The 26807-nt window shown below is 40.8% G+C and overlaps 1 protein-coding gene across 1 annotated transcript in view; it reads right to left on the bottom strand.

The window, feature by feature from the left end:
• Positions 1-23351, bottom strand: part of vegfc (vascular endothelial growth factor C) — a 68595-nt gene extending 45244 nt beyond the window's left edge. Inside the window, exon 1 of the mRNA XM_022757226.1 lies at positions 23128-23351. Within this exon, the coding sequence (XP_022612947.1) occupies positions 23128-23244 (117 nt within the window). The 5' untranslated portion in view covers positions 23245-23351. The remainder of the gene's footprint in view (positions 1-23127) is intronic.
• Positions 23352-26807: the final 3456 nt, after the last annotated feature.

Here is a 26807-nt window from a genome sequence, read left to right on the forward strand (position 1 = left end):
TTAATGAAGATTTCCATCAACACTTAAAGGGCCTTTTCAAATAAAACCGGCTGGTTTTTGGAGTGGCATCGAGCCCTGCCATTTTCTAAATGGACACTTTGTTGTAGGGGATTCCACATGTGGCCGTGGATCTGGATGATATTTTGGTCACAGAGGCCACGGAGGAGGAGCATCTGGCTAACCTGGAACAGGTGCTCAGGATGTTCTCATAGGCGGGGCTGCGACTGAAATGGGGTAAGTGTGTGTTCAGGGCTCAGAGTGTGACCTACCTGGGGCACAGAATCACAGCTGAGGGGCTCTGCCCAGTGGAAGACAGAGTGAGGGCCATTAAGGAGGCCCCAAGCCCCAAAAGCCTCCATGAACTCAGATCATTTTTGGGCATGGTCAATTAGTATGGCAAGTTTCTTCTTGACTTCTCAAAAGTTTTGGCCCCACTGTACAAGCTGCTTTGCAATGACACTAAGTGGAAGTAGGATATGGAGGAGGAGACAGTTTTTAAGGATGTCAAAGAGGTCCTCCACTCAGCAAAGCTGCTGGTTCACTTTGACCCTGCCAAAGACTGTCATGTGACAGAGTTATGTCTGCCCCAACCACTCTTGCGTGTGATGGAGGATGGTGCAGAGAAACCCATTGGTTTTGCTTCAAGGATCCTGACTGCAGTGGAGAAGGGTAACTCTCAGTTAGACAAAGAAGGTCACCAATACCTCTATGGCAGACCATTTACAATAGTCACAGACCATAAACCACTGTTGAACCTTTTCAGTGAGACCAAATGCATTCCACCGCTAACCTCAGACAGGTTACAGCGCTGGGCTCTCACGTTGTCAGCCTACCAGTACACTATACTGCACACGGCGGGTAAGGATAGTACAAACGCTGACGCTCTGAGTCAACTGCTGTTGCCGGAGATCCTGTCTCCTACATATGTGCCTCCAGAAACTATGTTTTCCTTGGAGAGGCTGGCAAAAACTCCTGTAAAAGTGACCCAGATCAAGCAGTGGACGGTGAGGGACCCGATCCTCTCCCGAGTCAAAATGCTTCTTTTACAGGGCTGGCCAACTGTTGTGGAAGGGCAGGCAAAACATAAAACAGTACTGAGTCTGCAGGATGGATGCATTTTCTGGGAGTCGAGGGTTGTCGTACCTCCCCCTGGACGTAGACAGATTGTGGACAAAATACATGAGACACATTCAATGGTGTCTAGGATCAAAAGCTTGGCAAGGTCCTCCATCTAGTGGCCAAATATGGATCAGGATCTAGAGAACAAAGTAAAGTTGGTCCGGGTGGCACTTGGACTTTACTGGCCCCTTTATGGGACAAATGCTGCTGATAATGGTGGATGCACATTCCAAGTAGATAGGCCCATGTCATGAGCAACATCACAGCTCCCTCAACCATAGACGAGCTCAGACAGGTGTTTGCAGTCCATGGATTGCCCAACATTCACAAGTGAGCTATTCGGTGAGTTCATCCAACAGAATGGCATTCATCATGTCGGGACGGCCCCTTTCCGCTCAGCCTCAATTGACGGAGCGGGCTGTGCAGACTGTGAATGACAGGAGATTCCCTGAGCATGAGGCTTTCATGTTTCTTGTGCAAATACCGCCTCACGCCACAGACAACGGCTGCATGCACCTCAGCTGAGATGCTGATGGGATGCAGACCCAAGTATGGAGGAGTCAATCACCCAAATATGTTGTTAAGCTGAAGGATGGACGTGTGTTCTGCAGGCATCAGGATCATGTAAGCCTGCGTCACGACACAGGCTCAGAGATGGACAACTCCACAGAGAGGCCCTTGGTGAGACAGTCCACTGTGGGAGAGTGTCCACCAGCAACAGTGCTGGAGAGAGAAACACAGGGAGAGTTGTTGGTGCCCCCTGATGAGGTGGGACCTCCTCACACAGACACGCAAATCTCACTCATGCCCCCAACACCGGCCTCTCCCAAACCACCCTCACCTGTGGTGCCTTCTGAGTCACCAGAGGTGCTGTGCCAGTAGCAGCACAACTCTCAAACCTCCAGCAATTGTCACAGACCGATTGGACAGTCTGTTGAATGGGGGAATGTGACTTATTGTTCACATGTTGCATTAGTGGTTGTGATGCTATTTTAAGTTTAATGTTGAGGTGCAGGCAAGTCTCCACTGTTATTAATTTGTATTAATTTACATAGGGAGGCATTGAAACTTAACAGCATTAAAATGTGATAATGTTTAATGTGAGTTAACCCTGACCCTGATGTGTTAAGCATACGGGTAAAGTACACTGTTTATACAGAGTTGACGTGTTCATGAGTTTTCAAGGAGCAAGCAAGAGTACCTCGAGTGCCTCCGGCTCAGGTGTGTATGTGTGACCCAGTTTAGCCATCTGCCCTGCAGCGTGCTGGATGCTTAAGTCCGTATGTGAATGTATTAATCGTGCAGGTTCAGTATGAAGCCAATTGAACGATAGTACATGTCACATGCATCTTTTTCAAGGTATAAGTTACCACATTTACTATGACAGGTAATTATTGTCTTTAAATTTCTATCAGACATTGAGCCCACAACAAAACCAAAAGTCTAAAGCCACAGACCAGGACCAGACTTGGCTAAAATGTACACGTACCCTCAGAGATCCATGTAAATGAGTGTCAAGTATTAATGAACTTGGCAGCTCTATTATTGTCCAGCATTTCGTTTCAGCTCACAATTCACCTAATTCTTCTTTTCTGACAAATGTATGGGCCGTGTCTATGAATGTTATCTCACTTCCTGTCCTTCAGTACAATTAGATATATGCCATTGTACTATTTATAATAAACAAGCACTTTAACGTCCACACAATCTGTCTGCAAGGAACAATGTGACTGTTCACTGCAGGCAAGGCCATCTCTCTCTCTCTCTCTCACACACACACATACACATGCACACACACACACACACACACACACACACACACAGACACACACACACACACACCACACACTGACTGGCCTTTGTATTAGAGGCTGCTCAAACAGACAGAGTGAAGCAGTCCATTGTATTTTACTGCCTCTGTAACTGTTTACAGTCACTGCAGAGATAACACACACAACACTCAATTTTCTACTTGAAACATCTTATTTATTTATGTGTGTGTTTGTGTGTGTGTGTGTGTGTGTGTGTGTGTGTGTGTGTGTGTGTGTGTGCGCGTTTCTATATGTATATCCATGTTTTGTGTTTGTGCTTCTTTTTTTACATGTATATGTCCTGTCTGGGTTTCCTCAATGTGTGTGTGTGTGTGTGTGTGTGTGTGTGTGTCCTGTCTCAGTTTCCCCTGATTCTGTGTTTCTGCTTGTGTTTTCACAAATGCACACACACACACACACACACACACATATACACACACACAGTCCCTTCACATGGGAAAAAGCCTTTTCTCTGCCGTCACATCGGCTCAAAGAAACTAAAAGGAACAATTGAGAATACAGCGTTCTAAATCAGACACCTGACAGAGGAACTACCAGCTTCCTGCAGACTGAGGGCTCCATGGACATGAATGAATGACAGCACTTTACCAGTGGAGTGACCACATTTACCAGGTGTTCCTCCTGTTTGAAGGTTTCAAATTGTCTAGAACATCAACACCACTGAACCCGCCAGATGAATCAAAATATTTTAATATAGTTGGCAGTGCATTAAGGTGGTATTAGCCTTTTAAGTTTAAACACAGCAGGTGCTAAATTGCTGCAGTACGGTGTAAAATTTAAGACTCATGTCCAAACAAACTTGAGATGCTCATTCTGTACCAAGTCGGTCGGGCCAACTTGGGCGTATTAACTGCACTTTGTCCACCGCACGCTGCTTTTGCTGCTGTAGCTGCTTCTCTGCTTTACAAGAACCAGGATCTACATTACAGAATTGTGCACTGTACTGCACTGCACTTCTTACAGAAGCACTGAAAGGCAAGCAAATTTTTTATTTATTTATGTTTTGCCAGGATCATTTTCTAAGTTTTTGTTTTTTTTATCTTTGAAAACAAGCCCTTTTTTTCGGGGGAAGAAAAGCTATTGGTATTTAATGAGTAACTTGATGAAAGACCAACATTATCAGGTTCGTGTGCTCATCATTCATTCATTCATTCATTCATTCAAACCTTTATTTATACAGGAAAGGTCATTGAGTGCAAGATCACTTTTTCCAGGACAGCCTGAATATGATACAAATATACAAAACAAGAAACAATAATCCACAAATGTAAAAACATTAATGACAAATACAGTGTCCATACTGCCAAAGATCATTGGTCATGAGCTGTAGTGATATTTGTTTAAGTACAGAGTGCTGACGCAAAGATGAAACAGTATAAAAATTTAATATCACCATTATAGTGACAAAAATGATTATGGTTATCAGTACTATCATGGTGTTGTTAAAATGTGCTGAAAATGTTCAAAATGTAATAAGACACAACCTGAAATAATTTCACCAAGTGAATATTTGCATTTAAACATCAAAATAAAAACATGTCCAACACATCTGTGTGACAGATGAGGACAAGGAACAAGTAGCAGCGCTGGGTTTGCCTGCTGCATTCCCACTCTGTTAACGAGGGAAAAGCAAATGCACTTTTATAATCATCATCATTATTAGTGCCACGGGTGCTCAGCTCCGAGGCATCTATTAATATTCCTTCGGGCTTATTAGTGCCACGGGTGCTCAGCTCCGAGGCACTCCTCTACAGCTAGAATAGCTGAGAGGAGTGCCTTATTCTTCCGCCAAATTTTGGCGCGTAACTCGTCCCGCAGCTTTGAGAAAACCCCGGTAATATATACATCAAAATGTGCGTCTTGATCCCGAAAGAGGTGCTATGACTTTTGGTGTTAAAATTCCAATTTTTCCCAAAGTTATTCCCAAAATACTGGGAATAAATAATGCATTAGGAATGCATTGGAATTTTCTTTAGAAACCCACAAAATTTCACCTTTTTTATAAAAATTTCACCTTTTTTCTGAGTCACCCAGCTCTCTCATACCTGCACGTAGAAATGTGATTCAAACTATAAAACAGAGGAAAACTTCTGCTCTCTCCAAAACACAGCAACTGTTTTTACATAACATGTAAACTTTTCAAACTATGAGCACTCAAAGGAGGAGTGGAAATCACTTTTTCTTCAAAGTTAGAGTGACAGCGTCAGTTGGCTAGAGTGCGTGAAGCAGTAAAAAATAACCTTTATTTTTATTTTTAACTCGAGCTCACGGCCAAACCGTAAAAAGGAGACAAATAATTCTTTCTGAAAATGTAGACATAGTTGTTGGGATTCATAAAATGTAACTTTGACAGGCAGGGTCTGCACAAAATTTAAACGGGGGTGCCGAGTCCGGCAGCAATACCTGTCTCACTCTCATTGACACCTAATGTAATCGTCTTTTTTTTTCAAAAGAATCTCACTCTGTCTTCGCACTGAGCTTACTCACTCATTTTAAGGAATATCTGAATAAAATAGAGACTGTAAGAAACTTCTGGCTTCAGTGTCTGTCACGGTGTTTTCGGTTTTTGAAAAGAAGTAACGGTTTTCTCATAATTTGCAATTGTTTTAAGCCATGTAGAAGCCAAATTCTGGGCAGATTTTCACATTGCCATGGCAACGGCAGCTCCTGACCTGTGTGCGTGTGTGCGTGCCTAGCAACCAGATAACCAACTCTCCAAGCTCCGCTAGCTTTACATTAGCCGCATGTTAGGTCTTAAATTACATTTAGTTAGGTCTTAAATATGTAAGTCCATTTACTGCTTCCTTTGTTGCTTTTCTTTTTGTTTTGTTAAATGAGTGAATGAAGTTGTGACGGTCTCCGCTGAGACAGAGGAGAGGAGAAGCTACTAGCCCTCTCTCGCTGTCACTTCTAGTCGCGTTGCTCTCCTCCCCAGTAATGTTAAATTTAGCACAGAAAAAAACATAATAGTGGTAATTTAAATAGCGGTTCATGGGATTTATTAACCCTCAGGGGTCCCTCTGTCCTTTTTTGGACATTTTCTTCACTTTTCTTTTTTGATTAGCTGATCATTTTGGCTGTGTTACAGCTGAAGGTATGGATTTCTGCAAGAAAGTGTCTTTTTTGACATATTTTTAAAATCTAATGTCAGTTACTGTTACAGGTCTATTATACACTGGTAACACATTTTGTACCCTCTGGGGTTCCTCGCGTCCAAAAAAGGACACACAGAGAAAATGCTACAAAATCATCATATATCAATATTTTTTCTGCTTTTTTTTGCATATATCTCTTAAACAACTTACAGTTCTGCTCAAACCTACCAAATGTTTATTAGTTTTCAGGATTTTAACCCTTTAAATGCCAGTTTGAAGACATGTTGCCTCTTGTTTTATTAAAAAAAAAACAACAGAATATGAGATATTTCCCACATAATACATGATGGAGGGATGTGACATTGTTTTATATCAGAGTCTTTTATATCAAGACATTTCTCAAAACCAGAATATGATCAGGGTGACTTTTGAACACCGGAAATAAATCATGTACTCATCCCGGCAGTAGCCCCCGTGGCACTCAAAATTTCCCTGGAATTTTCTAGTTATTATTATTATTATTATTTTCCGAGCTGTGACATCTTTCAGAGCACAGACAGTGTAAATACACCTGTCACTTGTCCAGCACGGGGCTGTTAAATCAGTTTTAAAAACACACAATCACAGGTCGAAGCGCCTCACACGGAGGCTCAGACACTGACAGGAGGGGGTCAGCCCTTGTTCCCACAGCCCAATGTTCCCACAGCCCAATGTTCCCACAGCCCTATGTTCCCACAGCCCTATGTTCCCACATTTCTAAGAATGTTTTGAAAATTAGGCCTTATTTTCCCACAGTTTTATATGTTCCCATAAGCCCATGTCCACACTAACCCGGGTAATATTTATCCGGTTAGCCCTTCTGTCCACATTAGAACGGTGAATTCCGTAACTGAAAACAATGCTTTACAAAAACGATCGCTGAGGTGGATAAATGTGAAGACGCCGTGGAACGTGGATGCAAAGCGTTCTGAAAGGGTATAAAAGGGGAATATAGGGCTGTGGGAACATAGGGCTGTGGGAAAATAGGGCTGTGGGAACATAGACACGCTCCCGACAGGAGCGCCAATCCAGTTTTATCCAGTTTGCACACCGGCTAGCAGCTCACTGTTTATCCGTCTGTGTGTGTGCTCTGTAAGTGCATGTGATAACATCACTCCAAACAAAAAGGCGAACTCGTCTGACAGTGTTAAAGGAGTCAATCACCTTTTTTTGGCGGGTTTACCCAAGTTTAAATAAAGGCTTATACTTGCTAACTTTGGTGTAGAAAATAGCTGAAAAATCTCTGGAGCAGCGCTGTCACTCTTTTCTCCATGTTAAAACTGACACAAAACTAACCCACGTGTCTGGGAGACTGTTGCTGGCTGATGCTGAACAGAGTTTAATTAATCAAGGTTAAATTGATAATTATAATTTAAAAAATAGTAGTAACCATTTCATCTCTAGTTGCTCATGTAGATCAGATATTTCTCTCTTAACAGATCACAATCAGTAGATGGGTTTCATATTAGTTTAGATCCTGTGTTTGGTGTGCTTTGGTGTCATACTCAGCGCTGCCTCGGTCCAGTTTTAGTCCTCACCAGCACTTGATTGACAACTTTCCCATGAGTTTTAACAACCTGAACCAAATGTTCAAACTCATCACAGATCAATCAAACCACACAGTATTATGTAGAAAAGCATTCTTAGACAATAACCTGCAATAATAACAAGTTGCAGGTGACAAGCTGGAAAAAGCAGAAGACAGCAACAGGTTGGAAAAAAATGTAAACACAAAAGTGTCAGATGAAAAGCCAGACAGCAGCTGCACACGTCAGACAGCCCAGAAACCAGAGAACAACCTTCTACTGCTCGATATAGCAGCTGAGACTCATCCAGTCCTTCTGGGGGATCCATGTCTCCAGTTCGGTGAGATTTTCATTCTCACAGGATCCAGGATTTACTGTACATTCAAAGAGTTCCGCATCTCTGCTGTGTAGCTTTTGTTTTGTTTTTTGGAAGATTTGTTATTGCTCACGAATCCAAACTCTTACTCTTTAAAAATACACTCATTAGTGCATTAGTATTGTTTTTAAGTTTACTGTGTTCAGATTGCTTTAAATATCTGAATGGTCTCAAAGACTAATGAGTAAAGAGACCTCATTTATCTCATTGCTATGGTTAATCTTCACTATTTCAAATACCTACCTGAAGTTCATTTAGGTAAAACAGGAAGAGAAATATCCAAATGTAAAATATTTTTGCAAAAAAACTGAAAATCCACTTCCTAGCTTTTTCAGAACTTTCAACTGCATTTTGTGGTCTGACATTGGAAGCTGCACAGTTATCATGGAGGATGTATATTTGTTCATGATTAGACCAAACAACATGAGGTTACCTGTGGGCTACCACAAGGATCAATTTTAGGACCATTACTTTTTAATGTGTACATGTTATCCCATCTCTTTCCACAGCGATGCTGATCACACTCAGCTCTATGTGGCCATGTCTCCTGACTCACTTGTTACATGTATTTTAGATGTTAAGTCCGGGATGTCGCAGATATTTTACAGCTCAACCAGTATAAAACAGAAGTACCGAGGATTGGTTCAAAGGCTCAGAGAATCTGGCCTCTAAATTAAATACACAACGACTCAACCCAATCCAAGACTCAAGAAATCTAGGAGTGTATTTTGACTTAAAGCTCATATGTGAGGTGTCACAAAAACTCCAAAGTGAAGTAATTTCTCTGTCTGAGCAAGACTGATGCTCACTTTCAGCTGGACTACTGCAGAAGAATACAATAAATCAGTTAGAATTAATTCTGTTGCTCGAGTGCTGGCTTAGGAGAGCACAATTAAGCCTCAAACTTTAAAGTCTTTACACTGGTTTCCTGTTATAGAGCTCTACATGGTCTTGCACTAGAGTATCTATCAGAAATGAAACTTGGCGAAAGTTTAGTCAGGACACCTTCTAAGTCACAAGTACTTTTGTCGCTGTCTCAAAGATCCATCAGCTTTTTCTCATCTTCATCCAATCACAACCTGACACGGTGGCCTTCAGCCAATCACTTGTAAGCTGTCAGACTTTATTATTATTAATTATTTTCTCTCCATGCTGTCATTCAGCTGTCATTCAGCACCATGATCATTCTGGGACCCACCTCCACCCCTTCACCACCACAACCATGAACTCCAGACCATCTCCAATCAAACCATCCAATCAGAAGTTTCCCTCTCATGAAGACGTTCCATCCTCCAGCTCCATTCCTCTTTACCTCCACCAGTGTTGAGGCTCCAGGGGAAGATTACTCTAATCGGAAGGACCTTAAACCTATGGATCGTTTCCATGGTGATCCACTTCCGGCTGGGGTCTAAGCGCCAAAGTCTGCTCCTTCTGTTCTCAATAAATTTCATTTTACTTAAATTTCTCATACTCTCTTTTTCCTCTATTAGTCTCTCCTGATTGAAATACTTTTGGTTTATGAGCCAGAAAGGCCCCTCAGGTCCTCTGGTTCTTCTCTTTTAGCTGTTCCCTGAAGCAGAACAAAAACAACTGGTGATGCTGCTTGACTTTCAGCCATGACGCTCCAAACTGCAGGAACTGCCTTCCAGGATCTGAGAGAAGCTGAAAATATTTTTTTGGTTCTTTTGGTTCGCATTAGTCTCTGAATAGATGTTGTCAGTCACTTCTAAAGCACTTTGAATTGCATTTGATTTGTTTGAAAAGTGCTATCTGAACAAAGTTTGATTGATTGATTGATTGATTGATTGATTGATTGATTGATTGATTGATTGATTGATTGATTGATTGGACAAGTGGTCAAACAGAACTGAGCAATTTCTGTGCGCTGATTAAGTCTTTGGAGATTTGGTTGAAATCTCTTTTGTCATAATGACTATTTCCAAGGTTAAAATGGACTTTATGCTCATATTTCCCAAGAACATGATGCTAATTTGTCAAACACACCAAATGTCTTCACTTGTTTATACAAAAACTTAATTTGACTCTAAAAAGACTCTGAGATTTTTATGAAATACAGCTGACATTATCTCACACATCTGGAGACTGTTTCCTCATGGTGACCATACCTAAACTGGCAACTTGTGTTGTGTTTGAAAAACATTCCTTTTTACTCAGCTGTTGCCAGTGAAACATTTCTAGAGAAGAAGTGACGACTGAGAACAGATGGTGAAACACAGACAGTGCAGATGTGAAAAAGACCTGTCAGACACTCACAGACACATCAGAGAGGAAATCCAACATGGCCGTCAAGACATTATAAAAACCATGTAGGACATGTCACAAAATACATATAATGTTTTATATGCAGCCATCACACAGCCATCTATGATCTTGTGCACTGATGTTGTTAACTCAAGCTCCTTAGAGATATTATATTTTATTATATTATATTATATTATATTCATAAGCTTGTCCAAAGGACACTGACACTGAGTAACTCATACATGACTGATAATGACATGATCAAATAATATGGCTATATTCTAACTGTGGAAATGTGGACTGTGAAACATAGAGAATCATAAAAATCATTGTTTTCATGTATTGGATCTATGTTAACTTTATCATACTGTTGTTGTCTTCATTATAATTACTTATACTTTTGGGGAATATTTTTTGCAATCACATTTCAAAATGACTATACAACAGCTAGTTCAGAGCAAGTCATTTGATTGGACAAGAGTCATTCCATGATATAGAGTACGTCAGCACTGGTACTACATGTATCACTCCTCTTCACAGGTGTTCTATTAACCATTAATCAGCATTACATTAACAGCGGTTATCTATCTTAGATCATAACAAACAAATATGAAAATATTTCCAGAAATAACATTTGAATTAAATGATGTCTGGTCGTCAGAAAAGGATGAAGGGAAGAAGCCTGGATACTTCAGCACACTCCTCCAGGTGCAGTGTATCAGTACAGTTGTGGAACTATTTGTGTTGGCATAGCCAAATAAATGATGAAATAAACAAACAAATCATAATCTGCAGTTGTTTATTTAACTAATATGGCGCTCCTAGAACTGTGTATAAAAGAAATATCACACTCAAGGTCGTGCTGAAATTCAGTACATCACGAACTCGTGTGTGATATTGCTTAAATGACCCTAAAGAGGGAGCAATAAATCCAGGTCAAATCAAGATGCCGTATTTGTAACTGTGGCGCACAGAGTGAGGGCTGTGTAAATGACTTACCCTTTACCTAATGAGTAAACGGCCTAATGAGTAAACGGCCTTTACCTTAATGTTCATCAACACGTTAACTGAGAATATTGACAAATAAGCTTGTTTTTCCAGCCATATACAATTTCCATGGCAAAGCCAATGTTTATAATAAAAGCTCAGTGCTGAGGTTTTAGAGGACGGCCCAGGTCTTCATGGGTTGAGTTATAGATACCTCTTGTTAAATCTTGAAGGACAGCATAGATGTTATTGAAGTGAACCTGCTGATAGCCAATAGATAACAGCTCCGTGCTATTTATATTCCCAGAAATAGCCAGTAGTTATTTGGAATGTAGAAACAGATGTTGTTGTTCAGTAACAGAGAGACAAACATAGTGATCCATACCCTTGTAGATACAGATGATGTTCCCTGAGCCTTCAGGTTTGATACCCATCAATATACTGACATGTGTTGTATGCTGAGACGTGTGTGTGTTTAGTCAGTAACCATACAAACCTCCAGCTTGGTGGTCTCAGCACGGATCAGTAGTTTGTGTTTTGCTTCTCTCTGTGTGTACTGGAGTTTCATCATGGCTCTGTTTGTTTAACAGTCAAGTGTTTGATCGTGCGTTTGCACTGACACACACACACACACACACAGTTTATTCTGCCAGTATGTTACTGCAGCATGTTACCCCGAACAACGACAACCACTGATGTCATTCACTGCTACATGAAATGTTTAGAGCACCAAACAGTTTCAGACTTTAAATGTCTCACAACAGTAAACAGTTAGTGACTCAGAGGATCCAGGCTGTCAGTCTGAACCTGTTATGGAGGCTGGAAATACTTTTTTATTTTATATGCACGGTCCCCACTACAGCACCACCACAGCACTAACACTTTTTCTGTTAATATACTGAGAATATTTGACTTTTCAATTCAGTCCATTCATTCAGGCTGACACTGGGCTCATGTGGTCCTATTTCTGTTTGGGGTAGGGTAATGTTATTTTATTTTGCCCTAATCAATCCCTAACCTGAACAAATGCCCTAACCTCAACATTTCTAACACGTTAGCTGCAGTAGAGGTTGGTAAGAGCAGTTCATATTTTTTCCTGTAAACTGAAGAAATATATCATTTAAATAATCTAACAGATTTTTTTTTCTGATCAACCTGCAGCTGTGTCTGTTTGCACACCTGTTGCCATTTAGTGGATATTTTTCATGTACATACTGTAGCTAGTTATGTAGGAATACAACATCCATCTTCTTGATCCCGCCTACAAAGATGATTGATAGAACGTGGCAGAAAATAAGAAATAAGCACAACATGAGACTTACTGGAGATGTGATTCAGAGATCTGGAACCAGGCTTGTGTGCAGCATTAGAATAGAGAGCTACAGGAATGAGTCCTAAACCCCAGAAATCAGATGCATTTCAGCCCCTCTGGTTCTCTCGTCCTCATCAATGGGTTTTTACATCCAGTCATAGACTCAAACATTCACACATGTTCACAGATGTTCATGCACACACACTCACACACAATCACACACACACACATGCAGTTTCAGTATAGGGGTATGGGTCATACTCATACACACACACACATATATATGCCATGGCAACGACATTCGTTTAAATCGCATTTAAATTTTAACGGCCTATTGATTCTTTTTTTTCTCTGAGTGTTAAACCAGCTGTTCACACACACACATGCAGGAAGAGAGAGCGAGAGAACATCTGCAACTCTTTACAGAAATAGAAAAAATGTTTCATATGTAATATGGACGAGAGCAAGGTGCAGAGAAACACCAAGAGAGATGATAAATAGCTGGAGAGATGTGAGACGGGGGATTGGATTAGATTAGATTAGATTAGATTAGATTAAATTAGATTTTTGTACATTGCTGTACAAAGGAACTGGATGAGTTCTGGCACTTGCTCTGATAGGGACCAGTGTAAATAAAGGTTCAGATATCACATACAAACACAGAGGTACATGGAGACCAAATGACTCACAGTGAAGAAAAATAAAGTAACAAAGTTGAGAACAGCCTGGACAGAAAACTGGCAGGGGGTCCTTGTCCTCTTTAAATGGCACCACAGAGAGCTACAAGTGTTGTAGTGAAAGAATATGAAGCATTCAACAAAAATAGCACCACAAATACAACAGTCAGGGCAGCTGGGCCTAAGATTACTACAAATGAATGGTAGTTTAATGGTATTTATCAATGTGGTTAATCATTAGTATCTTAAGAAAAGGGCGTGGTTACACAAACCTGTGTTAATTCCTTTAATATGTGACGGGCCAGTTCTAATTTAAGTATTTATGTAAGTGGTAGAAATTATCAAATAATGAGTCCAGTTTACGTGCTCCACTGTGAGCAGAGACCACAGCTCCAAACACAACATCAAGTCCAGACAAAGAGATGTAGCACTATCTGCAACTGACTTCCATATCACTAGTTAATGGGTTAAAACTAGTAAATAAAACGTTGAATTTAATCACACATGACAACACTGCTGAAAGATGCTACACCCTGAGGACATTTTTCATTAGTGTGGTGGTGGTGGTTGGGAGAGTTTAATCTACATATTCTGTCAATGACAAACAAATACATAACTAAACTGATGTCATCATGTTGTAATAATGTTTCGTCTGTCTATATTTTTGGCTAGACCGCAGCAGCAGGGCCCAGCCCTATAATCATGAATGTCTCTGACTGACTGACTGACTGACTGACTGACTGATGATATTTTCACCACAGGTCAGTGGAGTGCCGAGCCGCAGTCTACCGAGCCGCTCTGGTTTCCCAGCTGCTCGGGAACTGCAGGGAAGAGGAGGTGCACTTCCAATACACTGAGCCTCACCTCTATTACAGCAAATAATAACTAATAATAACTACTTTCATTACATGTATCATTATTACTAAAGGAGGCAGAGGAATAATGAAACATAAAACACACCGAGCAGAGAGAGCAAGAGACATCAGGGGAGAGAGAAAAGTCATCGCAGACTAAACTATTGTGGATCCAGACGGAGGCCGTGCTCTGTGTGAGAGACTGAATAAGAAAGATCGTCTGTCTCAGACCCCGGGGGTTCACCTGGTGGAGCGTTTGACATTTGGGCTTAGTTAATTTATGTGTTTGGTGATTTTGTCAGACGACGTCACATTTATAAAAACAGGATTTGACAATAGGAGGGTCCAGACATGTACTTTAGGGTTTGACCTAGTTTTGTTTCATATGTCCTGAAACATACATGGACCACATTTCCAAGATCAGGAAAATATCTGTCCCATCCATTGATCTTAAATGATATCACTGGCTGTGATTTAACCTGTGGTATAACCTGCGATATAATCTATAATATAACCTGTGATATAACCATGGATCAGTGGAGATAAAAAAAAAAAAACAGTTTTATATAAACATGTGTAAACATGTAACAACCTCCCAACATATGACAACCTCCCTTCATTATAACCTTCTATCCTCACTGACCCTCCTTCACCATGCATTCACTTCTATTCACACCCATGCATACATGGAAGAGTGTATCATCTTTAAGGAACATATGTTTTTCTACTTTTTCTATTCACTTCTGGTCAAAAGTGGAATGTCCCAGTGTTTCTGACATTAAAGCACAGAACAAATAAGAAATTAAGATTTTTTTTAAATTCAATTTTACAAATGTTGGACTCATCCAGCAGCCGAACACACTTGTGGTTTTCGATAATATATTTATATTTTTTCGGACGCAGACAGATGGAGTGGGCTCAGGATGGGAGCTGAGGAGAAGATGAAGTGATGAATAAAGGAAATAATGAGTAGAAAAAGGAGGGAAAGGGAGGATGACTATCCAGTTACATGAGCTTGGATTAATTTGATCAGTGTTTCAGTCCTGATGTGACAGATGTTACTTTACATATTACCTATAAAAAAAACATGGGATAAAACCGGGAGTGACAACGTCAGAGTCAACGCTAAATATCAGCTGACTCTAACAATACTGAAGTCCAGCTCAGAAATGAAGATGGAATTAAAAGGGATGATTGAGAGTCAAGTGTACAGACCTGACACAAATGTGAGTGATCTCCCCCACCTGGTTCCCATCTACAATGATTAGAGATAATCACACACCCCCACGGGGTCATTGCAGTGGAGCGGGTTACTTTGTTAAGGTCAGATCATGTTTAGTGAGTGAGATATCCTCCACTGTATCACACAATTCTGTCACTCTTGCCACGAAAAAAACAGCCATGCATTAACAAAACATGCAGGAGGCTGCAGCAGAGGGAGATGTTGCTGCAGGTACCAGTGAGGTGAGAGATGAACAAATCATTATTGGTCAGTTGTCAGTCAAATGAGTTTGTTTACATCATATCAGCTTCAACTTGAGCCCTGTTGTTTTTCACATTTTGGAAAATGAAGTGAACTGAATTATCTATTTTAACTTCCTGTTTATTATGTAGTATTTGATGTACTGACAACTATCACTGATCACTGACTGAGGAGCTTTGCGTTTCTCTGGTTTCTAGATTCAGATTTATGTAGGTTTATTTGCAGTGTTCTCATGTCTGTGAGTTCAGGTATGACTTAATCACTTAATCATAAATAATCTTATTGATCTGATTATTTTGGCTCACTTTGAGTGTTTTGATACGATATGTGAATAAATGTAACCAGTGATATAAGACAGGAGGATCTCTCAGCTACTTGGATTTTGTCAAAGTGGCTCTCAGAGTACAGAGGGTTTTCTTTCTTCTCTTTTCTTTTGAACCACCAAAGCTATAAAGAAGCCAAACAGACTACTCGTCTCCTTCTGTATGAATCTGTGGGATCATTTGACATTTTCAGAGTGATATTTATAGATCACACATTTGGGACGAACACGAGTCTCCACACTCAGGCTGAGCTGGAATGTCCAGTAAGAAATCACAGAAAATTCCTTCAAAATGATTGATAATTACACAGCACATTCTTCTGCAGACTCCAGGGGGTTGTGAAATATGGGCAACAGAAGTGGTGGTGGTGGGGGGGGGGGTGATACAGAATAAATAGAAACTGAAAGATGAAAGAGAAACTGCAGTGACTGGGTCAGGATAAAGACTACAGAAAGGGAGAAAGAACATTTACATTGTTCTATTCTTAGTCATCTTCACTATGAAGCAGTCAGAGTGATGGAGCAACAGAAGCCCACAGGGAGCGGCAGAGAGACATTGAGACAGACTTGGGGAGACAGAGAGAGATGCTGACACATGTCAGGTATTTCACCACATCCATCCATCTGCTTCTGAATTCAGGGTTGTCTATAGATTACACCAGGGTTGTAGCTTTCTGGTGCATTCTGGCGAGCTACAGTGGCCAGAGACAAACCATCATCACTGAATTTCAAAGCATGAAATACGTCCTGAATCTGTTGCTGAATAACACAATATCTATAAGTTTTCTCTACTGCTGAATGTGGTTTCATGCTGGGAGCAGGTGGCCATGATTGTTGCTTGACAAGAGCTTCAGCCATCTTTGTGTTTATAAGACAAGAGGTTGCAATTCATCCTCCGTCCTCTGCAGATTAGAGACTGTAGTGAGTCACTATCGGAAAGTGACAAGACAGGCCGGAGCTAGCTGGTTAGCATTCTAACATCAGTAGAAGAAAATAAGTGATAAAGACAAGAGTTAACAATGGTGTTTGTTTCCACCTCTGGAGACAGCTGTTGGCGAGTAAAGGAATGAAGCATGATGCTGAACTAATTAGCTATATGGCAATAGCAAAACTTACAAATAGCTCCTTTAAACAAAGAAAAATGATAGACACATTCTGTGTTCTCCTTCAACATGTCTATAGTGTAAGGTGCGTACCAAATCTTAGGTTGATGGACAAACTGATTGTGACTAACTGTTGGTGGACACAGTACTGACCATCACCAACAGGTTTCCAAGTTGCGTTATAAAACCACAGCCCCAAAATGTCTCCAAAAGCTCCCCACACTGAAAATGTACCCAAATGCCATGTCTCCATTTCCATTATCCTTATAGGGTTGCAGGGGGCCAATCCCAGCTGTCATTGGTTGAGGGCGGACTACACCCTGGACAGGTCGCCAGTCTATCACAGGGCTGACATATAGAGACACACAACCAGTCAGAGACACATTCACACCTACGATCAATTTAAAGTCACCTATTAACCTAAACCTGCATGTCTTACCTGGAGAGAACCCACACAGACACAAGGAGAACTTGCAAACTCAACACAGAGAGGCATGAGCCGACCGGCAGGTTCAAGCCCACACCCTTTTTATTGTAAGGCAACAAATATGTATTTTGACTCTCTACGTTTTGATAAGGCAAGACAGGGTAACCACAAGCTAGCAGGTAAGATGCTAACTGCTTTCTGCTGCAACATAACTTCTATGATGTATTGTTGTGTATGTATGTATAATTGTCTAGAAGCTTAAAACCATATTTTGATGATATGATGGACAAGTAAGCAAGTACAAAAACAACAACACAAGTGCTGTATATAAATGCCAGTGTCATTCATATGGCTGTAGATTTGTCCACGTTGCCAGCTACAGGGTTAGAGTGCAATGAAAAACCCTACATGACACATGAGTGATTGCAAATCTTAAAATCTTTAGGAAAAAGGGAAACAAAATTCAAGCTTGACACAGAGTTTACAAAAACTACAATGAGAGCTGCACTTTTCAAACAGCCTTATAATTTCAGATCCCTGGTATCTATCACACTGGAAATGAGTCACATATACTGTCCAGTAAATTGCTGGTAACAACAAATATGACCAAATCAACCTTTAAGCAGTATGTTGTTTGTCTGAACCTTTAAGCACTCACTGTATTGCCATGTATGGTAAAAGCCCTTTCATCTGCTACTCCAGGCACAGGAGAACACCTCCACCTGGGCACTAGGTGTCCCTTTGTCTGTTTTGGTTGTGTTTTGGAGGTGCTGAATCATCAGCTGCATGAGCTACACCTGGGTCCAGTGTGCTCTTCGCTATAAATCTCCCTCATTCTGCTCCCTCTAGGGGAAATTCCCTCTCCCCTGGCCAGGTGACAGCTGTGACTTTCTTTTTGTTATATAGTCTTTAGTCACATTGGGAAACTTAAACTCTTCTTTGTAAATAAATTCCTTTTGTTTAGCTGCCACCTTTGAGCCGCGCTGTGACAAATGAGGCTCGTCAGGGATGTATAAAAAAACTATTAATACTCACTAACACTGCTATTTTGAAAATCCCCAAAACAATGAAGTAAAAACTGTTCAGATATTGCAGGTCAGAAGAAAAAACTAGGCACAGAAAGCCAATGAAAACATGGAGGAAAGATAAAAAAAAAACTAAAAAAACTGAGGAACTGCTGGGAGACAAATGGCACACAACAGGGTTCACTGGAGAGACTGATGATGAATTTTTCCTCCACGAAGAAGCCAAATGTAGTAAGTCAAATGAGTCAGAGAAGATCTAGCTGGACCATGTACAAGCTTTGTCATGGATTCAATGTGCATCTTGATGTGTTACGTACAGTATTTGTCAGAACTGAAACATGGGTTCTTCCAGGCCAGAGCTCATATTGATATGCTTTTTATAAGTCAAGCTAATGTGATTTATTCAGGTTTATGGACCTCAGACAGACACCCAGTGTAGTCCTGCAAAGCCCCCACAAGCAGATGGTAGATATGACAGATTTAGACACTATTGTTGTCCCCAATATAACCACTTGATAATTACCAGTCATTTTCCTCTACAGACTGTGTGTTCAGTCTATGCTAGAGACTAGTGCTGTGAGGCTACTTTGGCTAGCATAACACAACTGAACTATTTGCAGTCAAGTTGCATTTTAGGTAATGTAGGCACCAGGGTTTGAAAAGGTAAAGAGAATACACAGACATATAAAATAAACCCTATATTTCTCGTTCTGCTGCATTGATTGTGATGCTTTAAAAAAAGAAGCATGGCAATGCTAAACTGGTTGAATATTCTTTAATGATGAATATACTGTTGCATCTGGCCATTGCTGGCATCAGATGTCCTGGGGACATGAAATTTCACCTCTCTGGTGGGGAGGAGTCCGAATTGATGCAGGAGGTACGGCAATACCGACATTGGCTCTAGAACCAAACTCATGGGGAAGGGCTGGATTTTCTCATTTCACTGAGTTACCCAAGGTGTGAGTCACCAGGTGGGTTTGGGGATATACAGGAGCCTCCAGCTGAGCGATGCTGTGTTGGAATTCTCCTCAGAGAATGAGAGGGTTGTCTCCATGTGACCACAAGTCACTGGGAGGAGGACTCTTTGTGCTTTTATGCACCAAACGTCAGTTTGAGTGTCCAGCCTTCTGGGAGCCTCTGGGTGGCGTTTTAAAAAGGGAAACACCTGGACACTCTATATTCCTCCTGGGGGCCTTCAATGTTCACATGGTGAACACAATGATGAAGAAACCTGAAGGTGGGTGATTGAAAGGAACAGCCTGTCTGAAATAAACACGTGTAGAGTTTTGTTATTGGACTTCCAAGCTCGTCATGGATTGGCCATAACAAACTCCACTACCCAAACGTGTAGTGAGGGTGGCCTGGGAACACCTGGCTGAGGTGTGGGAGGAGTTCCTGGAGACTATGGAGTTTGAAGACTCAGGGGAAGATTCACTCTTGGATGATGTCTGTCTTCAAGGCTACATGGAGGTTGGGGACTCTGCTTTTGGACTGGCAGACCAGGGTGGCAGTTCCCACATTTAAAAAGGGGGGCCAGAGGGTATGCTCCCATTATTGGGGTATCACACTGCTCAGCCACCCCAGGAAAAGCTTATGCTAGGGTGCTGGAAAGGAGACTGCGACTGACCGTCAAACCTAAGATCCAGGAGGAGTAATGTGGACTTTGACCTGGGCATGGAACAATGGACCAACTCTTTATCTTCACATGGTTACTGGAGGGGTTATGGGAGTTTGCTCATCCAGTCTACATATGTTCTGTGGACCTGGAGGAGACTTTGTGCGGAGGATCTTGTGGGGGGGTTCTGCCATTGACACGTGGATTGTGGCATCAGCAGTAATGCAAGCACTGGACTGGACCATTGAGCTGAAAAGGAAGATGAGCTGGAGGGCAAAGCTTTCGATTTACCAGCCAATCTGCCTTTTACCCTTCACCTATGATTACAAGCTTTGGGATGAGATTGTGAGTAATAATAATGAGGAAACTCATTTAGGCTGTTCATTCCTCATAGGGTGGTTGTACTTGAATTTATAGATAGGGTAGGAAGCTAGGACTAGAGCCACTGTTTTACCTTGTCGAAAGGAGCCAGAAGAGGTGGTTGGGCGTCTGATCATGCTTCCTGGGTACCTGCAATTGGATGTTTTGTGGGCATGTCCAAACTGTAGGATGCTCCAGGGTAGACTCAGAACATGTTAGAGAGACTATATATCTGGGAGGAACTGGAAAGCAGTGTTGGGGAGAGGGATGTCTGGACTACCTTGCTTAACCTGCTGCCACAATGACCCGACTCCAGATAAGTGGCAGAAATTGGATGGATGGAAGGATGGATAGATGGATAGATGGATGGATGGAAGGATGGATGGATGGATGCTTTTGTAAATGAGAGATCAGTTTTTGATTTTTAATAAATTTGCTAAAAAATCTGAAAACATGCTTTCATGTTGTCATGGGTTACTGGGTGTAGACAGGTGGCAAAAATGGCAGTTTTATCCATTTACAATTAAACCTACAGCAAATGTACAGCAAGTGTGCAAAAGGTGAAGGGATCTCAGTACTCTATACTGTTTTACTTGTGTTATAAGTAAAAGGAAGGCTAAGCAAAAGATTAAGGGGTCTTTAAAGTGATACATTTTCCATAGTAAGATGAACAAAACAGAAAGAAACACTCATTTGAAGCATGGAACCAGGAAATCAAGTGTGGATAGAAAATTAAATGATTGGTTGAAAACTGCATTCCTACCCTGCTGCATTATCTGTTTTTTGTTTTTTTTTTAATCCGTAGACACCTGACAGCACAGACAAGCAGGTGTTATTTAAATTCCACAGAATAACTGTGAGGAGGCTGGAGCTGGGAGAGAAGCTCATCATCCCAGTTCAGAGTCTACTATGATCAAATGGCTGCATGATACTGCTTAGCACTTAAACCCCCCTTTACTCTAGCCCTGCCTCTGTGGAAGCTACACACACACATACACACACACACTTGACCTATGTGACACTTGCCTTCATTGGCTCTTTTCTCTGGCTAATCCTCCCCCTTGGATGGAAAATGTTCACTGCTCTCTCTCTCTCTCTCTCTCTCTCTCTCTCTCTCTCTCTCTCTCTCTCTCTCTCTCTCACTGATTCCCTTCCTCTCTCGTCCAGTTTCTCTGTTAATTCAGTTCAATTCAAATCTGCTATGCTGGCATAACATTAAAGAAAAGTATGTTTCAATGGTGTATTAATCCAACTATTATTACAGCACTTGACGGATGGATAATAACCATCAAACAAAAGAAAGTTAACATCAGTGTTACTTTTTCTTGTGTAAAACACTAAACACCTCATTTAAAGTGTGATACATAAAAACACTGTTTGACCTCTCAGATCCAGAGGCTCAGCAAAAAAAGCTCAGGCTAAACCTTTAATGATATCCTGCGCACCAGAACAGATGATTACCATCAGTAGGAAAATACACTCCGAGATCTGGCTTTGGCTTCTCATTCTGAGCGCTGACTGTTACTAATGCCCCTTTTGTTTTCACTTGTTAAAGCCACACACACACACACACACAAACACACACACACACACACACACACACACACACACACACACACACACACACACACACAACAGCAAAATAAAACTTGGGAAGTGAATAGAGATAATTGCTAAAACTGATCCGAGAGGGAGAAAGTGCAAAAGTTTTATTCATTTGTTTATTTATTTTGACCATGTGAAAAACAGTTTGGGAACTTTTCTCTGTGTTTCAGGGGATTTGTCTGCATTATCTGAGTGAACAGGCACATTTTGTAGATAGGCTTGGCGTAAATAAAGGAGATGTGGGGGTAAGTTCTGCGGTCATAATGGTGTGTTTTCCCAGGATAGGGGATATAAGGATATTTCTTGGGGATATATGTACAATTTTTGGATAGAAAATGTAAATAATTCAGAATAAAGCACATTGATGTCACAACCTCATTTATGTAATATCCTGTTGATGTATAAAAATGGTCCGTTCACAGCAGCCTCAGATTTTAGGTTCTGATGAAGCCACAGGTTTGTGTTAATGTTCTGATTTCTAGCTTTAACCAAATCAAAGGAGTATTCCATCAATTTAATATTGCAATTCCGTAAAGTTGGAGGACAGATAATAATTAAAAAAAAAAAAAAAAACAGAAATGGTCATAACCAAAGCAACAAATACAAAGCAGTCAGTGGCATCTCTCATTAGACACACAAAATTCAAGATGTGCTCACCCTGATGACATTACTATGACATCATCAGGGCTACTTTTCCACCATCCCTCATGATGAGTAAACTTTAATTCATGGGTAAATTCATGCCCCATTTAATAGATTTGTACAGAATTTCGTCATTTTAAAATATTTCACAATGAAAAGCAGTCTGGTTAGACTTGGTTGAAGTTATGTGCATAACACCAAGGTTTTCAAATGGTCTTTGTATCCTTTATTCAAATTATTCTATCAAACCACATGATGGACCCTGGTGGTCCCTGGACCCCCACACTGACAGGATCAGGTGAAACATCATAGCACATGTTAGCCTTGTTCTATGAGAACACATACACACACACGCACACACATAGATAGATAGATAGATAGATAGATAGATAGATAGATAGATAGATAGATAGATAGATAGATATACTTCAAACAAGTTCTGGCCATTTTTTCTCAAACTTACCGGCTCGTCCATCTGCTCCTGCTCGTAGTAATCATCATAACTGCTGTGGCTGAAGTCGCTGGCGAGGTTGGTGTAGAGCAGATAAGCCAGTAGGAGGGATATTCCCAGTAGGTGCATGGTTATAAAGTCCTCAAGTGATTATGATCCGAGAACCATAGGAATGATATTTAAAAATACCTCCCCAGTATCTGCGCTCCCCTCTCCTTCTGCCGCTGATAACTCTCTCTCTCTCGCTCTCTCTCTCTCTCTCTCTGTCTCTCTCTCTCACACACACACACACACACACACACACTCTCTCTCTCTCTCTCTCTCTTCTTTGTCTCCGCGTCGTTCTGTCAAGGTCCAGTATTCAGTATCCCGGTCATATGGAAACAGATAAATCCGGTCAGAAGAGTGTGCTGCGTCAATTAGATCCGTTAAAGTGCAAAAGTAGAGGAAATCCAGCTATTTGCCTTCAAAATAAAAGCCTACGGGGTAACTGGCCACTTGTTTGGTCAGCTATAAAAACATGCATAGAGTAAATATTTTTCTACTGACCTCGATCGACAGCTGATAGGAATTACATATCTTTTTTTCTCCTTTTTTCTGGGTCTATATCTAAATATCAAAATGTATAATTATTGGGTTATCGTTTGTTATTATCTGGTATTCATGAACTAAAGGTCTGGATCTGGTGAGCCAAGCTCCAGCATAGCCTCATATATCATATATATCAGAGGTGATCAAATGAAGAAACATATTATCACAAAGCTAGCCCTCACCAGTCACTGAAAAGATTACAGGACATCAGGAAGTGGAATTGTTGCAGAGAAAATGTTCTGGCTCTTGTTTATTTCCCAGGGAGATGGTAGAGGAGAGGCAGAAAATATGCTGCAAGCAGAAGATGCAGGAGATGCTGCAGTGTCACTTTTAATTTCTTCCACTCAATAAGCCACTGGTTCCTTATTTAGTTTTTTCAGGAAGATGTCACACACTGAAGTTACGGTTCTGTATTGATTACAGAGCATGTTTCTCTATGTGCAGGAGCAACCAAACAAAACAAGTACTTGAAATCTGCAAAAGGAAAACTTAGGGAACCACTGATGTAGTCCGTTTTGTCACATAGATGTTATATGAAGCTAAACGTACTTTTATTGCGAAAGGCCTGCAGGAAGTCACACAACTTTCGTCTTTTACAGCTTACAATGATCCCCGCGTCTTAACATGTGAGTGCCAGAATGAAGTTGAGAGGAGCAGCGGAGAGTCCAGCACCCACCGGACGTGTCTCCCTTCTTTACAAGGTCCCAGTGGACTAATGCTCCATTAATCTGCTCACGTATGCGGCCAGGTTCACTCTGCCGACCTCTCAGACTTTAACTGGCTCATTGCTTACACCCATTTCGCTAAGTAGATTCCACTAATACTGCCATTGTTTCCAAAATGACACACTCACTGTTTGTTTGTTTGTTTGTTTGTTTGTTTGTGTTGAGCACTAAATGTCAGAATTACTTAATTACTTCTGTACAATATCTTTTAGGTTTCCTAATTGATCTGGGTATTTTACATGGAAGGTAAACAGTATAACCTTATTTATAGTTTTCATACAGACTGACAGGAAGCTCTTCCATCTCACTGTCCGCTGTGATTTATTGTTGGCATTTATTAAAGCAGTTTTATTACCATGTTAGCCTATATGAGTTAAATACACCACAGCCATTTGTCAGTGCTTACAAGGATTCAATTATGACTCTATGTAATGTGAGTTACATTTGGCAAAGCCTCAGTGCTGCTACAGCTGGAAGCTAAAGCTCAGGAGCCAGTCTACATGTCTGCAAGCTCTGATATCAGAGGGTCTGGTCTGATGAAACTGTTTGGTCTCAGTTCTAAGCATTATGTCTGGAGGAAACCAGGCACCACTCAACACCTGCCTAATACCATCCCAACAGTGAAGCATGGTGGACACAACATCAGGTACAGTACAGTAAAGTACAGAGATATCCTTAATGAAAACCTGGTCCAGAGCGCTCAGGACTGGGCTGAGGGTTCGGTGAGAGACAGAGCCTGAGAGGGATGACAGAAAATCCACAAATCCTGGTGTTCAAAGCTCATCTCATACACATATAGTGGTGAGAAATATTATGCCCTTTGTAGTGGACTCATAGTATCTCACAATGAATCGTGAAAAGTAGCGTACAACTGATGGTCACTAACCAAGCATATATACCATCATGCATTGCACCTGCGCTGAAAAGGGTGTGGAGAAAATGACCTGAATGTTTTCATTTACCAATGAGCTCACTGCGTAGTCCTCTACAGAGAACTTCCTGGATAGTGAGGAGGGAGGAGGGAATGATTGAGTGAGTGAGTGAACCAAAGTCTTAGATCTTTGATTTCAACTCATGAAAAATTGAAGCAAGAACAAAAGGGTTGTATTTTTGTTCAGTGTATATTTACATGCCTGTATAAACAGTGTTGAGCAGACACTCATTACATGTAATGGGATTATGTAATTAAATTTAAAAAATAAATGTAATTGTAATCTGTTACATTTACTGAGGAAAAAATGAATCACAGTTACTAATGAAAATGTTGGTGATTACAAAGGTTTTACATCTGAATATATTCTTTTTGGTAAAAAGCTGATAGGTAGAATAAGACATTTGTCTTCTGTTGGTGTATCTGTGGGTCAGACAGGTGACAGGTCTAGTGACACTCAGGCTAAGTATGTTGGGCACTCTGCAGTTGATTAGTTGCAAAAAATACTACGTAAGAGGAACAGGAAAGACAGTTGTAACATTAAAATAGAGAATATAATTGAACAACAGCTGCTAGCAAAGACAACAAGGTCAGTAAGACTGTAATTCATTATCATGTTGTATTCACCACTGGTAGTCCAGGCTGATGAGAGCCAATCAGAAGAGACCGTGAGTGTGACGTCATCGTTTCCAAAGGTCTCCGTTTCTGTCCATCCAGACTACAACACAACCCCAGAGTTTTCAAACTGAAACGGGTCCAGCAGAGTTTCTCAAAGTCTCTGTTTTTAGTCCAGAATTGTGTGAATGTGAGGAGGAAACAGCAAAAGAGATGAGTTTCAAAACAAAAATGTAGTAGTGTGGACATAGCCCCACTGATTTCATTCAGCTGTGTGTTTTTAACTGAATATACAGTATATATGAAATATGAATAAGACATAATTGTTTTAAAACGTAATAAGTATTATTGCTTTGATGAAATAATTAAAACTTAGTGATCCGTAACCTATTACATTTGAAAAGAAACAACATAAAATTTCTGTTTATTGTTTTGCACTCGTCGTAATGTTGTCTTTTTCCTCAAGGTAAATATTACAAAAAATAAATTAGTTCACATCTTGGTGGTTTTGTGCATGAACTTTGAGGCTGTTTCACAGACATCTCTGACAGGGATTGTTTTTTCAAAGTACCACTGCATCTGATTATGTTTCCCTCACTGTTGACAAATCAGAGGAGAGTTTGAGGCTGTGTTCACATTCCTGATGGGTACAAGTGCTGAGGTGAAATCAGTCCACAGAGTGAGCAGGTTCAGCTGAAATAACATGGAATGAACAAGAGAAAGACAGAGCGACAGAGTTATTGAACAGGCCTTGGGCTGCAGGCCGAACACTGACAGACAGACACACACACACACACACACACACAATATGTATTAGTGAAGTGGAAAAG

This window comes from Seriola dumerili, unplaced genomic scaffold, assembly GCF_002260705.1.
Source record: "Seriola dumerili isolate Sdu_G_001 unplaced genomic scaffold, Sdu_1.0 BDQW01000267.1, whole genome shotgun sequence".
NCBI lineage: Eukaryota > Metazoa > Chordata > Actinopteri > Carangiformes > Carangidae > Seriola > Seriola dumerili.